General features: G+C 44.8%; 2 protein-coding genes across 3 annotated transcripts in view; one reads left to right on the top strand and one right to left on the bottom strand.

Annotated features, from left to right (window-relative positions):
• LOC137436819 (mucosa-associated lymphoid tissue lymphoma translocation protein 1 homolog) overlaps positions 1-14,680 on the top strand; it is an 84,495-nt gene that overhangs the window by 68,236 nt on the left and 1,579 nt on the right. The gene's annotated exons all lie outside the window — the stretch shown is intronic.
• Positions 1,357-14,680, bottom strand: part of NRBP1 (nuclear receptor binding protein 1) — a 34,367-nt gene continuing 21,043 nt past the window's right edge. The window contains exons 12-17 of the mRNA XM_068130960.2: positions 12,891-12,941; positions 12,465-12,600; positions 12,152-12,205; positions 11,115-11,178; positions 10,140-10,195; positions 1,357-2,738 (exon numbers count right to left, since the gene is read on the bottom strand). Coding sequence (XP_067987061.1) covers positions 2,637-2,738; positions 10,140-10,195; positions 11,115-11,178; positions 12,152-12,205; positions 12,465-12,600; positions 12,891-12,941 — 463 coding nt within the window. The 3' untranslated portion in view covers positions 1,357-2,636. The remainder of the gene's footprint in view (positions 2,739-10,139; positions 10,196-11,114; positions 11,179-12,151; positions 12,206-12,464; positions 12,601-12,890; positions 12,942-14,680) is intronic.

Here is a 14,680-nt window from a genome sequence, read left to right as displayed (position 1 = left end):
TGGCACGACCGGCATGTCCCGCCGTGTGTGTGTGTGTGTGTGTGTGTGTGTGTGTGTGTGTGTGTGTGTGTGTGTGTGTGTGTGTGTGTGTGTGTGCGTGCGCACACTCGTTATATCAACGGCCGACACTGGAATGTACTAAACAACAGAAAATGTTACGAACTCGACACCTCTCAATCCCATCCACAGATATTTCTCAAATTCCTATATTTCCGAGTCTGATTTGCTTTCAGGAACACAACAATTATAGTAACACATAATGAAATTGCCACTCTTTCGTTTAAATGCTGAAAGATTATGTTTAAAAGACGAGTTGAATGACAGGTTTCGCACCAACCACGGCAGGTTAAAAAAGCCCAACGAGCAGAGCCGAATCAGTGTAAACACACACACAGTACATGTGCAGAGGGCCTCATTTAGCATGCAAATGTCACTTTAAAAGTCACGTATTTGTTACATCCACGTAGTCACATGGTGCGATGCGCAAGGTTGGGTGGGTGGAAGTGAGAGTTCTGTTCCCTCTGCAGGAAATCAGATAGGGTAATAGGACAGGAGGTAACAGTTCCCACTTTGAAAGGAAGATCTGTTTACAGAAATCAAACAGAACATTGGAACAACTGGGAAATCAGTACTTCATTCAAAGAGCGACTACGGACGAAGAGTACCAGAATAGAGGGAGTGTTGTGTTGCCTTACCATTCTCTAAACCAAGCTTACCCACTTTAATTCAAAGTGATTCTCTCGAGAAACTCCGAAGCACGAAAGGAAACATCAGCAATGCAGACCTAATGCACTAACCATGACACCATAGTAAGAAACGATTCAGCAGACATACTGAATCAGCAGAGTGGACTCTTGGGTAATGGCTGATCAGACATCTTCATCCGACGCAGAAAACGAATTAGACTATTCTCAGACGAAGACTCAATTACTTTTGGGGATGCTGATCATGTTAATCTTGGGACAACACAGTACTGCCAGACACATTTGAATCCCAAGTAAAAAGTGGCGATGGTGACGATCACGAATGGCCTGTCGAGCACAACCAGCAGGCGCTCAGGTCACGTGGTGCATTACATCATGCAATTGTGGGTATATTGGGGCGAGGGCTAGGTGGGAGGTGTGGGGCCTGGGAGGCACAAAATGCACTTGGGGAAAAAAATAAAAAATAAAAATCAACATCCTCAATTCAAGATTTTCTTTTTGCATGAAAAAGAATCACCAAAGCAGCGATTTGCAATACCATTGGCATTTACTTAGAACAGAAAGCACTAATTCAGTAAACCTTCAAAAATTCTACCTATTGGACTTTTAAAAAGTCTTATCTGAAGTAAAACTGCAGAAAAACAAGCCGAGGTGGGAGGAAAACCGTGTGTGGTTTAATATCTGCCAGACACAGCAGCAGCTAACAATACTATTGCCTCAATTCATTGGAAAGGAACAAAAACAAACAAAACAAAAAAAACAACCATAAACCTGCCTTACATCTGGCACAACTTCGTCATGCAGATCACAAATTTCAATCGCATCAGGTCTGCCAACAAAACAGTGCATGAATCAGCAACGCAAATGAAAACAAAAACAAAACAAAAAATAATAATAATATTAATAATAAACCATCGCACCTCTCATCACCGGAGTGGAAGGGCTTGCTCTTGTGGAAGCAAACATCACCATCCTGTTTATACATACATCTGCAACACTTCTCAAACACCCATTTAATTCAAACTTCAACAACGAAAAGAAAACAACAACAACAACAACTTTTAAATACATAAACCTTTACACAAATTTAATGACAATGGCATCAGCAATACTGTATCCAGTTTGCACTCTTCATGAGGCGTCAGCAGTGTCTTTGGGTGCTTCAAGCCAACTGATGGTTGGCAAATAAACTTTTGTCGGGAAGCATCGTGTCATCATCACATTATGGCCCTAAGCTCAGAATAAAAAAAAAAAAAGAAAAAAAAAAAAGTTTTTTAAATGGGATTGAGAATGGTGAACGAGACAAGAATGCAAAATATACAACTCATCCAAAATACCTTCGTGTCCTTAGTTAACTTTTAATCCTCACTTTCCCCTCATTCCAAAGTGACCTGCTTTAACTCAGCTGAAGGATACCACCTTTCTTACTGGAGACCTTTTTATTTCATTTTTTTTTTTAAGGAGCAGCTCAAATTCTTCAACATTGAAGCTACTCTGGCACAGCTATGATGAGAAAACAAGGCCCTGACAACAGTGCACGTCAACAGACGCCATCACATTCCGCAAGCCTCAATTATATCGCTCCAAAATGGAACAAAACTCGCTGGAACTTTTGTGCAGATGTTACGAGACCCAATGGTGTATGTCAAGCAATTCGTTGGAATAATTCACCATAGAGTGAAACACACAAGTACGTACAACTTGTCGCATGTGTGGTGACAAGAGGCGGACGGAGCCTATTCCGAGCCGTCAAAGGCTTTCACGACGGATTGCTATTGAGCCGCTGCAAAAACTACTTTAGAAAAGACTGCCACGAGAGGGAACGCTGGACCACACTCCACCTTGTCTCGAATCACGAGGGGAAAGGAGGGGTAGACGAGGGAGAGGTGTGCGTAGAGGGGGGAGAGAAGGTGCGCCACGATGTTCCGGACATCAAGGAGCGGGAGTTGTACCGTGCATGCCATTCACAGTGCCATTCACTCTGTGCTTCCCCAGAGCTTCCTCTAAGCATTTCGCAAGCAGGTGCTGGTCCATCTGCAGATACATCATCATTTTTGCCAATGAGATTATTTTGCTTTTGACATCAGGGCAAATGTACAACAGATGTTAGATGCTATGTGTCACAGAATACACCATGAGATGCAGTGATGTGATGTATTTAATACAGAGGTCCCTGAAAAGGAACTTCAACAAACACAGAGGCCATTTGGCCCATCAAAGCCAGCACAATGGTTGCCAACCTATGGTAGTTTGTCCGTGCTTTATCACTTTGTTAAATCATGAGTGTCAAGCAAGGAAGCAGCCCGAAACATTTGAAGTCTTTGGTGGGACTCGGTTGGGGGTTTAAAACATCGACCTCCCAGACTCGGAGCAAACACTAACCGTTACATCACCGAGTCTGGTTGAACACAACTAAGTATATAAATAACAACATCCTGACTTTAAGGCGATTTCAATCCACTGCTATTTTCACCAGCAGTCAGGAAATTTCTTGGACAGACCATATTTATAAGATGGCCTCCAAAGGCAGCTTTGCTTGTTAGTTGCTGGTTGGTTTGGAAATCCTCCATCATGCAAGGTTTTTCCTTGGCCAATCTGAACTTTAGACAAGCCACAAGGCCTTCAATCGCAGCTTGGAGTGGCATCCCCTGCCTCATAGCTTTCCCGAGATCTCCCATGAAAAAAACTGGATGCGTCTAGGGCTGTTATTCTCAAGTCTCCCTGCAAGAGCGGGCGTTAGCCTTGCGGTCCCCAAGACAATCTTCTCCATCTTGCCCTATTTTCTGCATCTCCCTTTGTTAACCCCCTTGCCCGCATTTCTTCTTCGACCATCTTTAGCCAAGCCTTTCTCGGTCTTCCCGGTCCTATACTTCCTTCTACATTCATTTCCATCACTCTTCTCAACCAGTCACTTTCATCCTTCCTCAACACATGACCAAACCATCTCAACCTGTTTCTCTTCACAGCATCCATCCCAGGCTCTATTCCCATCATCTTTCGCAATTCATCATTTGTCTTCCTCTCTCTCAACGTTACTCCACACATCCACCGGACCATTCGCATTTCCACCCTTTCCAGCCTTCGTTGCTGCTCTACGTTCATTACCCATGTCTCGCTCCCATAAATCATAACACTTCTAACACATGCAGCATACACCTTTCCCTTCAGCTTCAACGACACTCCCCTCATCATCAGCACGCCACTCAGTTCCCGAAACTTCTTCCATGCACCTCTCACTCCAGCAACCGTTGCCGAGTCTGATCCACCTTCTCCATTCAGCACGTCTCATAGGTAACAAAATGTTTTCACACCTTCCAGCTTCACGGTCTCCAAGATCCAACTCAACATTTCCTCCATCTGCAGCTCCCTCTGTGCACACCTTACACTTGAATGTAGCTGAAACACTGGTTAATGACCCTCTCAAACCACTACATTTTTGATGAACCCACTCAGCGCACATTGTACATTGAATGGAATTCACTCTGACACCCTTCCTGCACACAGCACACGGCCACTTCCCAGTTCTTTCCACCTCACCACATGCTTTACCACTTGCCATCACCTTCGTTTTTCTGATATTCACCTTCAGACCTTTTGTCTCCATACATTCTTTCCACTTGTTCATCTTCTCCTTCAGTCCATCCATACTTTCTGCAATCAACACCAGATCATCTGCAGACAACAACTCCTGCGGTAAACCCTCCTTTACGTTCCGAGCCAGCACCTCCATCACAGCTACAAATAGTAGGGGACTTAGTACCGACCCCACCTTCAACTCAAACTAACCACTGTTCCGGTCCTTCGTCCTTACAGCTGTGCGCGCTCTTTTGTACATTGCCATCACTACTCTGATCAACCATTCCCCCACTCCTAACTTCCTCAATGCCCATATCATTACTTCATGTGGAATCCTATCGAATGCTTTCTCCAGATCAACAAACCCAAGAAACAACTTCTTCCTCTTCTCCATGTACTTCTCCTGCAACTGCCTCACAATAAAAAGCGTGTCTGTCGTTCCTCTTCCTGGCTTAAATCCAAACTGCATTTTGTCAATCTTCACTTTCTTCCTTATCCTTCTCTCCAACACCCTTTCCAATACCTTCATTCCATGCTCCAATAACTTTATCGCTCGATACGAGCCACAGTCCAGAGGGTCACCTTTCCCCTTGTATAGAGGGACGAGGGTACTCAGTTCCCAATCCACTGGAATGTGGCCTTCTTTCACCGCCAGATTACAGATCTCTGTCATTCTCTTCACACCCCAATTTCCCGCTGCCTTCAACATATCTCCCACAACTCCCGTCGGCCCTCCCGCTTTTCTACTCTTCATTGCTTTTATCGCTTCCTCAACTTCCTTCTCGGTTATCTTCTCTGCTGGTCCTAAAACTGGGTTACTCTCTATGTTGCCATCCCATTCATTCTCTGCATTCAACAGTATTTCCATATATCTCTTCCATCTTCCTTAATTCCATCTGGGTCCACAACGATTTGTCCCACTTCATCCTTCAAGCAACTCACCCCCATCACATCACACCTCTTTTGCTATCTGCTTGCAATCCTGAATACCGCTCTCTGACCCTCTTCCAAATCCAAGCGTTCTCCGAACATTTTCCTACATGCCTCCTGTGCCTTTGCTACCTCTTCCTTTGCAGCCTTCTTGGCTGCCTTATAACTTTCATGCTCTGCCTTTTCTGCCCCCATACCCTTCGCCTTCTGCCACTCCTTGAACTTCTTCCTCTTCTCATCAATCTTCTTTCCAACTTCATCATCCCCACCACCATGTTTCAGAGTGCCTCAGTGGTCCTTTTGTCCATCCACATACCTCACCAACGGCTCCCAACAGACTATCTTTCATTGACATCCAACCACTTTCAAGCTCAACCACATCATCCTCTACCATACTCAGCCTCCCTTGAAATGCCTCCATCACTGTCACCGCTTTCAACCTCCACACCTTCATTCTCGGTTGGTACTTCACCCGCCAAGCTCACCTCGCACCTTTCACCCTTATGTCGCAGACAACCAAGTGGTGCTGTGAAACAGCCTCCTCCCCCGGGATCACCTTTGTGTCCCGGAGGTGCACCCTATCTCGCCTCCGCACCAGCAGGTAGTCAACGGTTGTCGTCGCCCCACCTGACGTGTATGTAACAAGCTTATTATCCTCTTTCTGGAACTGAGTATTACAAATCAACAAACCAGCTCCATCAGCAAACTCCAAAATCCTTTCACCTTCTCCATTTCTCACACCATATCCGTAACCCCCATGAACTCCCTCAAAACCGTCCATACTCCTTCCCACGTGTCCATTCAGGTCTCCTCCTACCACAACAACATCCTCATCTTTCACGTTTTCCATCAGCTTCTCTATTGCACACAAGAACTTGTCCTTCTCTTCATCGCTCCGACCAACCTGCGGAGCATATCCCAAGATGACGTTCACCAAGAGCTTTCCAATCATCATTTTCACCGTCATCAACCTTTCACTCACTCTAGTCACACTCACCACACTGTGTACAAACTCCTCAGAAAACAGAACACCAACACCATTCACGCCCTCCGGGCACCCTTGCCACACAAACTTGTATTTCTGTCCCTGCCTACTCTTCACCATTCTCACACCACTTCCTTTCCATCTCATCTCCTGCACACAACATTTGTCCACTCTTCTTCTGACCAATACTTCCACCACTTCTCCTGATCTCACTGTCATTGTCCCTACATTCCATGTCCCAAACCTCAGAAACCGATCTCCACGTCGGGCATCAGACGTTTCGTCGCCATAAATGGAGTGATTTCCACCTTTTCTTCGATCGGGTTCCCCACCTTGAGTTTTGACGAGAGGGAGTGGGGTCCCCCATAGGGTACTTCGGGCTGTACCCTGCCCATATGTAGTTGTAATTGTCATGGTTCTCTTTTTGAGGCAATGTTTTTATGGCCGGATGCCCTTCCTGATGCCAACCCTTTTAGTTGCCTCTTACGACACGCAGGGATACGGTGTACCTATTCTAAACTGGGGTACACACCGGGTGTGTACACAAACAACAACAACAACAACAACATGCATTTTCAAAGGCCATTTTCCCTGCAAGAGCGGGGGATAGCCTTGCGGTCCCCATGACAATCTTCTCCATTTTGCCCTATTTTCTGCATCTCTCCTTGTTAACCCCCTTGCCGCATTTCTTCTTCCACCATCTTTAGCCAAGTCTTTCTCGGTCTTCCGCGTCCTCTGCTTCCTTCTACATTCATTTCCATCACTCTTCTCAACCAGTCACTTTCATCCTTCCTCAACACATGACCAAACCATCTCAACCTGTTCCTCTTCACAGCATCAATCACAGGCTCTATTCCCATCATCTTTCACAATTCATCATTTGTCTTCCTCTCTCTCAACGATACTCCGCACATCCGTCGAACCATTCGCATTTCCACCCTTTCCAACCTTCGTTGCTGCTCTACGTTCATTACCCATGTCTCGATCCCATAAATCATAACACTTCTCACACATGCAGCATACACCTTTCCCTTCAGCTTCAGCGACACTCTCCTCCTCATCAGCACGCCACTCAGTTCCCGAAACTTCTTCCATGCACATCTCACTCGAGCAACCGTTGCCGAGTCTGATCCACCTTCTCCATTCAGCATGTCTCCGAGGTAGCAAAATGTTTTCACACCTTCCAGCTTCACGCCGTCTCCAAGATCCAACTCAACATCTCCTCCATCTGCAGCTCCCTCTGAGCACACCTTACACTTGAATGTAGCTGCCACACTGGTTAATGACCCTCTCAGACCACTACATTTTTGATGAACCCACTCAGCGCACATTGTACATTGAATGAAGTTCACTCCGACACCCTTCCTACACACAGCACAGGGCCACTTCCCAGTTCTTTCCACCTCACCACATGCTTTACCACTTGCCATCACCTTCGTCTTTCCGATATTCACCTTCAGACCTTTTGTCTCCATACATTCCTTCCACGTGTTCATCTTTTCCTTCAGTCCATCCATACTTTCCGCAATCAACACCAGATCATCTGCATACAACAACTCCCACGGTAAACCCTCCTTTACGTTCTGAGCCAGCACCTCCATCACAGCTACAAATAGTAGTGGACTTAGTACCGACCCCTGATGCATTCCCACCTTCACCTCAAACTCACCACTGTTCCCGTCCTTCGTCCTTACAGCTGTGCGCGCTCTTTTGTACATTGCCATCACCACTCTGATCAACCATTCCTCCACTCCTAACTTCCTCAATGCCCATGTCAATACTTTGCATGGTACCCTATCGAATGCTTTCTCCAGATCAACAAACCCAAGAAACAACTTCTTCCTCTTCTCCATGCACTTCTCCTGCAACTGCCTCACAATGAAAAGTGCGTCTGTCGTTCCTCTTCCTGGCATGATTCCAAACTGCATTTCGTCGATCTTCACTTTCTTCCTTATCCTCCTCTCCAACACCCTTTCCAAGACTTTCATTCCATGCTCCAATAACTTTATCGCTCGGTACGAGCCACACTCCAGAGGGTCACCTTTCCCCTTGTATAGAGGGACGAGGGTACTCAGTTCCCAATCCATTGGAATGCGGCCTTCTTTCACCGCCAGATTACAGATCTCTGTCATTCTCTTCACACCCCAATTTCCCGCTGCCTTCAACATATCTCCCACAACTCCCGTTGGCCGTCCCGCTTTTCTACCCTTCATTGCTTTTATCGCTTCCTCAACTTCCTTCTCAGTTATCTTCTCTGCCGGTCCTAAAACTGGGTTACTCTCTATGTTGCCATCCCATTCATTCTCTGTATTCAACAGCATTTCCATATATCTTTTCCATCTTCCTTTAATTCCATCTGGGTCGACAACGATTTGTCCCACTTCATCCTTCAAGCAACTCACCCCCATCACATCACACCTCTCTTTTGCTATCTGCTTTGCAATCCTGAATACCGCTCTCTGACCCTCTTCCGAATCCAAGCGTTCTCCGAACATTTTCCTACATGCCTCCTGCGCCTTTGCTACCTCTTTCTTTGCAGCCTTCCTGGCTGCCTTATAACTTTCATGCTCTGCTGTTTCTGCTCCCGTACCCTTCGCCTTCTGCCACTCCTTGAACTTCTTCCTCTTCACGTCAATCCTCTTTCCAACTTCATCGTCCCACCACCATGTTTCCGAGTGCCTCGGTGGTCCTTTTGTCCATCCACATACCTCACCAACGGCTCCCAACAGACTAGCTTTCATTGACATCCATCCACTTTCAAGCTCAACCACATCATCCTCGACCCTACTCAGCCTCTCTTTTAATGCCTCCCTTACTGTCACCGCTTTCAACCTCCACACCTTCATTCTCGGTTGGTACTTCACCCGCCGAGCTCTCCTCGCACCTTTCACCCTTACGTCGCAGACAACCAAGTGGTGCTGTGAAACAGCCTCCTCCCCCGGGATCACCTTTGTGTCCCGGAGGTGCCCCCTATCTCGCCTACGCACCATCAGGTAGTCAACGGTTGTCGTCGACCCACCTGACGTGTATGTAACAAGCTTATTATCCTCTTTCTGGAACTGAGTATTACAAATCAACAAATCAGCTCCATCAGCAAACTCCAAAATCCTTTCACCTTCTCCATTTCTCACACCATATCCGTAACCCCCATGAACTCCGTCAAAACCGTCCATACTCCTTCCCACATGTCCATTTAGGTCTCCTCCTACCACAACAACTTCCTCATCTTTCACGTTTTCCATCAGCTTCTCTATCGCACACCAGAACTTGTCCTTCAAGTACACAAGGGTGTGTACACATCAAACTATATCACGTTTGTTAAAATTCCCATCACTGGTTCACAAGTTGGCCCGGTAACAATTTTTACTGAACATGGCCTCTTGACCAAAAAAATCTATTCAGTTCATCTTTACATCATTATACATATGTGTACCAAGTTTGACTTGGATCCCTTCAGCCATTCTCAAGTTATTAACCTATTACAGACTCTGACCTTTGACCTCTTGTCCCAAAAATCAAACAAGTTAATCTTTACCTTATTATACATACATCCTGCACCAAGTTTGACATCGGCCTTTCTTAAGTTATCGCGGCAACTAAAATCACTGATGGACGGACGGATGGATGGATGGAAGGACAACCCGAAAAGATAATGCCTCCAGCGATTTCGTGTCGGTGTGTTACTTCAATAAATCCTGAGGTGCGTTACTTCAATAAATGACAAATGAGCGATCCTACTACTAATTAATTAATTTCTGCATCATGGTCATTTCATTTTTCTTCTTGCTTACATGAAGATTGACTCAAAGGGAAAGAAATGCATTGCTAAACTAGGATTGAGATTGCAATTAAACCCTTAATCGTTTCAAAGAGGAAACTTTCCACCAACTTCGGTAACCCTCCTTTAGATGATCTTAATCTCGAAAGCATCTTCTCCATCCTACCTCGCTGACGAACCCAAACTGCACCAATTCTGCCACAAGGATCTGCGATGTGTCATCTGTTGGGAAGCACAATTATTACATTTCCATTGATGTTGAGCAAAAGGCTATTCAGGTCACAAGACAACAAGTTACAATTTCCATGCTATTATTTTTATAGCACCTTGTGCAAACGCAACTCGTTATACAATATAAACAGGCAGAGATTAACATATCTGCAAATCCTCCTTTAATAACCACCTTTAGAGGCCATTTTTCCCCGCAAGCAGGGGTTGGCCTTTTTCGGGAACCGTGGTTGTTCTTGTTTTTTTGGTCCCCTTTTTGAAGCAATGTTTTACGGCCGGATGCCCTTCCTGACGCCAACCCTTTTTGCCGCCTTTAGCGACAAACAGGGAATTACCAGTGAACTGGTACTCAATTAGCCGACCTCGGAAGGATGACAGGCTGAGTCAACCCCCCTGGCGTTAATTCAGCGATCGACCGGGATTCGAACCCAGGATCCTGGGATCCTAAGCCGGCACCCTAGCCGCTAGCCCAACACCAGGCTAGCCCAACACCAGGCATCCTTTAATGGATGCAATTATTCCCAGGATCTTGTAAGGTCAGCCGAGGAAAGTATTTGGCCCAAGTCTTTCAGCAACAGGCTGGTCAGAGGCCTGATGATTGGCTGGAGCCGATCTGTGCAAGAATTTTTAATTTGTTCAGGGCGCAGGCTACAACTCGCCAACTCCTCGTGAAGAACACGGTGGCGTCTCTAAATGCTCACTCACTAATGCAAACAGATGGGACGCCCAGCTTTACGTCCATCTGAGGAACGGTGCACTTTGTGATGCAACGCCCTGCCTGCAAGACACCAATCTGACAGTTTATAGCCTGGTTGCCATTCAAGGCCAACATTCTGTACACATAAATGACCACAACCTCCACAAATGAATAAAAACAAAAAATAAAACATGAATCATGCCGGCAATATCTCACCCGGTTGGAGGTCACAGCTTAATTGTCTGTTCAGCTTGTCTTCCAACTTGAGCATCATTGTAAGCTGCAAAAAAAAAAAAAAATCGGGCAAAAATTTCGCCAAGGCTGCAAATTTGAGTGCTTACAAAGATACTTGGTCATTAATGTCAGCCACCAGAGTACTTAAATGGTGTACAAAGCCGACTGAAACAGAGCACAGAAATAACCATTAGACTGTCAGAACTAATTACCCTCAGATTATTATTTGCTTGTGGATATTGCATCATTAACATTTCTGGCCATCATATTTACCTTGCTATCTCACTCTGAGTACAACTCGGACAGACCAAGCCGATGCCCATGCGATGAGGGTAACATCATGGGACTTTACAGGCTATCCAAATCTACACCAGAACAAATGCAAGTATTCATGCACATATATATGTATATATATATATATATATATATATATATATATATATATAAATATGTATGTACAGTGCATTCAGAAAGTATTCAGACCCCTTCACTTTTTTCACATTTGTTATGTTGCAGCCTTATGCTGAAATCGTTTAAATTCATTTTTTCCCTCATCAATCTACACTCAATACCCCATAATGACAAAGAGAAAACAGGATTTTAGAACGTTTTGCAAATTTATTAAAAATAAAAAAACTGAAATATCACATTGACATAAGTATTCAGACCCTTTGCTATGACACTTGAAATTTAGGTCAGGTGCCTCCCATTTCACTTGATCATCTTTGAGATGTTTCTGCACCTTGATTGGAGTCCACCTGTGGTAAATTCAATTGATTGGACATTATTTGGAAAGGCACACACCTGTCTATATAAGGTCTCACAGCTGACAATGCATATCAGAGCAAAAACCAAGCCATGAGGTCGAAGGAACTGCCTGCAGAGCTCAGAGACAGGATTGTGACGAGGCACAGATCTGGGGAAGCCTACAAATAAATTTCTTAAGCGAGGGGCAAGTGATAAGGGGGATTCTAAGTGGTAGGCTAATAAAGAGAGGATAACATCGTCCAATAACTCACATGTCGCTTGCTTCCTTCTTCAGATACCTCAACACTGCATTGTACATGAATCACCTGCAGCAGGAGGAAAAGCACAAGAGTTGAAAGGTTTATTTACAATCAAAAAGCTCAATGCCAGGAGGCAGCTGAAGAATGGCTTTATGGTGTGCGGAGTGGAAGCGGAATGCAAGGAATGTTCAGAAAGTAACAAAGAAAGGGGGAGTTGGGTAGTTGAGTTTACTTTTCGGACCCAGATTATTTATAACTTGCTAAGAATACCCTTACAAGTGACATGACGACAAAGACAATCATAAAGCGATCCAACACATGTGACCTTTCGCGTCTCCATTTCCACTGGTTCAGGTGTCGGACTCTTCACCAGCTCAGTAGTCTCAGGAGACTGCGTGTGGGACCGCACAGTGTGGGCAGGCCATGCAGGACCAAAAGCCGTTAGCGGATAAATTCCATTTCTGAAACAAGAACAAGATGCGAGGGGTGTGCACCTACGAAGGAAAGAACTGAGGTGTGTGCACAGAAAAGGAGATAAACGACAAGCAGTGTGTGTGTACGCAAGGCAAAAGGTTGAATGGGAAAGGCAGGCTTGCATCGTCAATGACATCCAAAGCAAATGTTAAAATTAATCTTGTAGAACTTGGTGCAACAGGTTCCAACACACGAATCATCATTTAAATGCAAAATTAAACAAAGTGGAACGAACATTTAAATCAAAGGAAAGCACAATGGGTGGTGGATCTCTCACTTTACATCTTCCAGAAACTTGTCCATCTCCAAAGTAGAAAGCTGGCAAAACCTAAGAGGAAGACAAAGGCCCACAAATGAAGGTGAAAGTGAGATTAAGGCACAGTGTTCATAAATGTGAGGGATGGTTAAATCACGAGGACATTTATAATAATAAAAGAGTGTGTGTGTCTGAGTGTGTGTCACATCCATAACTCCAAAACCATGAAACATAGTGACCCCAAACTTTGCATGTATACTTATCGAACTGCAAGGGAGCGCATGTATGAAAACTGGGTGTTTGGGTATGTTAAAACACCCCTTTTGAAGATGCTTAACGGGGTGCTCATAACAATAACAAAAAATAATAATAAGCCTTACAAAATCGTGGTGCACCATCTTGGTCAGCCCTCAGCCACATCGCTGGATTTTTGCGCCGCCATTTTGTTTCGGCCTATTCAGACATGCCTTACCTCGGAAACACGATCTACTTTCACAGCCTGATTAAAGTTTATCATCAAAACCTGGATTCAGATTTGAGGATCGGATTCCATACAATAAAGTGTCGAAATCTGGAGTGAAATGTGACAATTGAAGACATTAGCAATTCTTATAACTAAGCATATATACCTATTTACTTTAAGCAAGCAAGATCACTCCTCCATATTTTCACAAGAAAATGTGACATTGCGAAAGCATTAAACAACTTTTTCGACTGTTTGGAGAATTCTATTGAGTGATGAAAAGATCAAGGAATGTGCCGAAATTAACTCGGTTCATTGTGCTGGTTTCATCGAGTGCAACAAAAATATTTAAGACGTGCCTTGCGTTGGAAACCTGATCTACTCTAACGGAATTATTAAAGTATATAAACAAAGTTCTCGGATTTTTAAAAGGGAGCGGGAAATCAATATAGTATTACAGATTACATAAAGGCTCCTTCGTTTGGTGCTGTTATGTCTGGCTGTGTGGTGTATATCGAGCCTTGTGAAATAATGCCATACAAGCAAGCCGTTTATCAACTGATGTATGTAAGCTAAGGCGATAGTCAAAATCAGTGCCATTGACTTTTTATCATAGTGGACGTCGTTTTTGAAATTTAAATTATGAATGTTAAGGACAATGTTAAGGTGATAAAATAAACGTGTTATTCTTCAACCGTTTCGTTGGAGTGCTTGCTTAAGTGCTTCCATGGCGATATGGCAGCTCGCAACTCTGTGGGGACATCCCAGGATTTAGGAAGGCAAAATAAAATAGAGGATTAAAAGCAACGGTACAAGAAGCACGATGGCCAAGAGGAATGTACACTCGCGATAAGCCATCTAGCCTGGGTTTGAATCCCGACCCAGCTATAAATTATCATTCTGGTGTTCCACAGGCAGGGTGATTCATCAATGTGTGTGCCATCCCACAGATGGAAGTTAAACTGGGTGTCACATCTGCTGGATTTTCAACCCCCCTCTTTCCCTTCTTGGCTCTACCCTCCCCTTCCTTACTCCTCTCTCTCCCTTTCTCCCCATGCTCCCCTCTCCATTCCCCTCACACCTTCCCTCCCTCTCAGAGTGTACAGTATAGCGACATGTGGTGAGGCTTTGCTGACCCCCCCTTCTCTTCCTCCTCCTTATTCCTCTTCCTCTCTCTCCCTCGCTACCCACCTCCACCACTTCCTCTCCCCTCTATCTCCCCCTTTGCCTCTATATCCCCCTCTTCTCCTCTCCATACCCTCTTCTCCTCTCTCCCTACTTTCTATCCTCCCTCCCTACTTTCTATCCTCCCTCCCCCTTCCCCCCACTCTTAATATTCCCGTCACAA

The sequence above is a fragment of the Myxine glutinosa genome, chromosome 11 (genome assembly GCF_964187855.1).
Source record: "Myxine glutinosa chromosome 11, kmMyxGlut1.1, whole genome shotgun sequence".
Lineage (NCBI taxonomy): Eukaryota > Metazoa > Chordata > Myxini > Myxiniformes > Myxinidae > Myxine > Myxine glutinosa.
The sequence above is the reverse complement of the archived record's forward strand: the minus strand, read 5'-3'. Positions and strand labels throughout refer to the sequence as shown.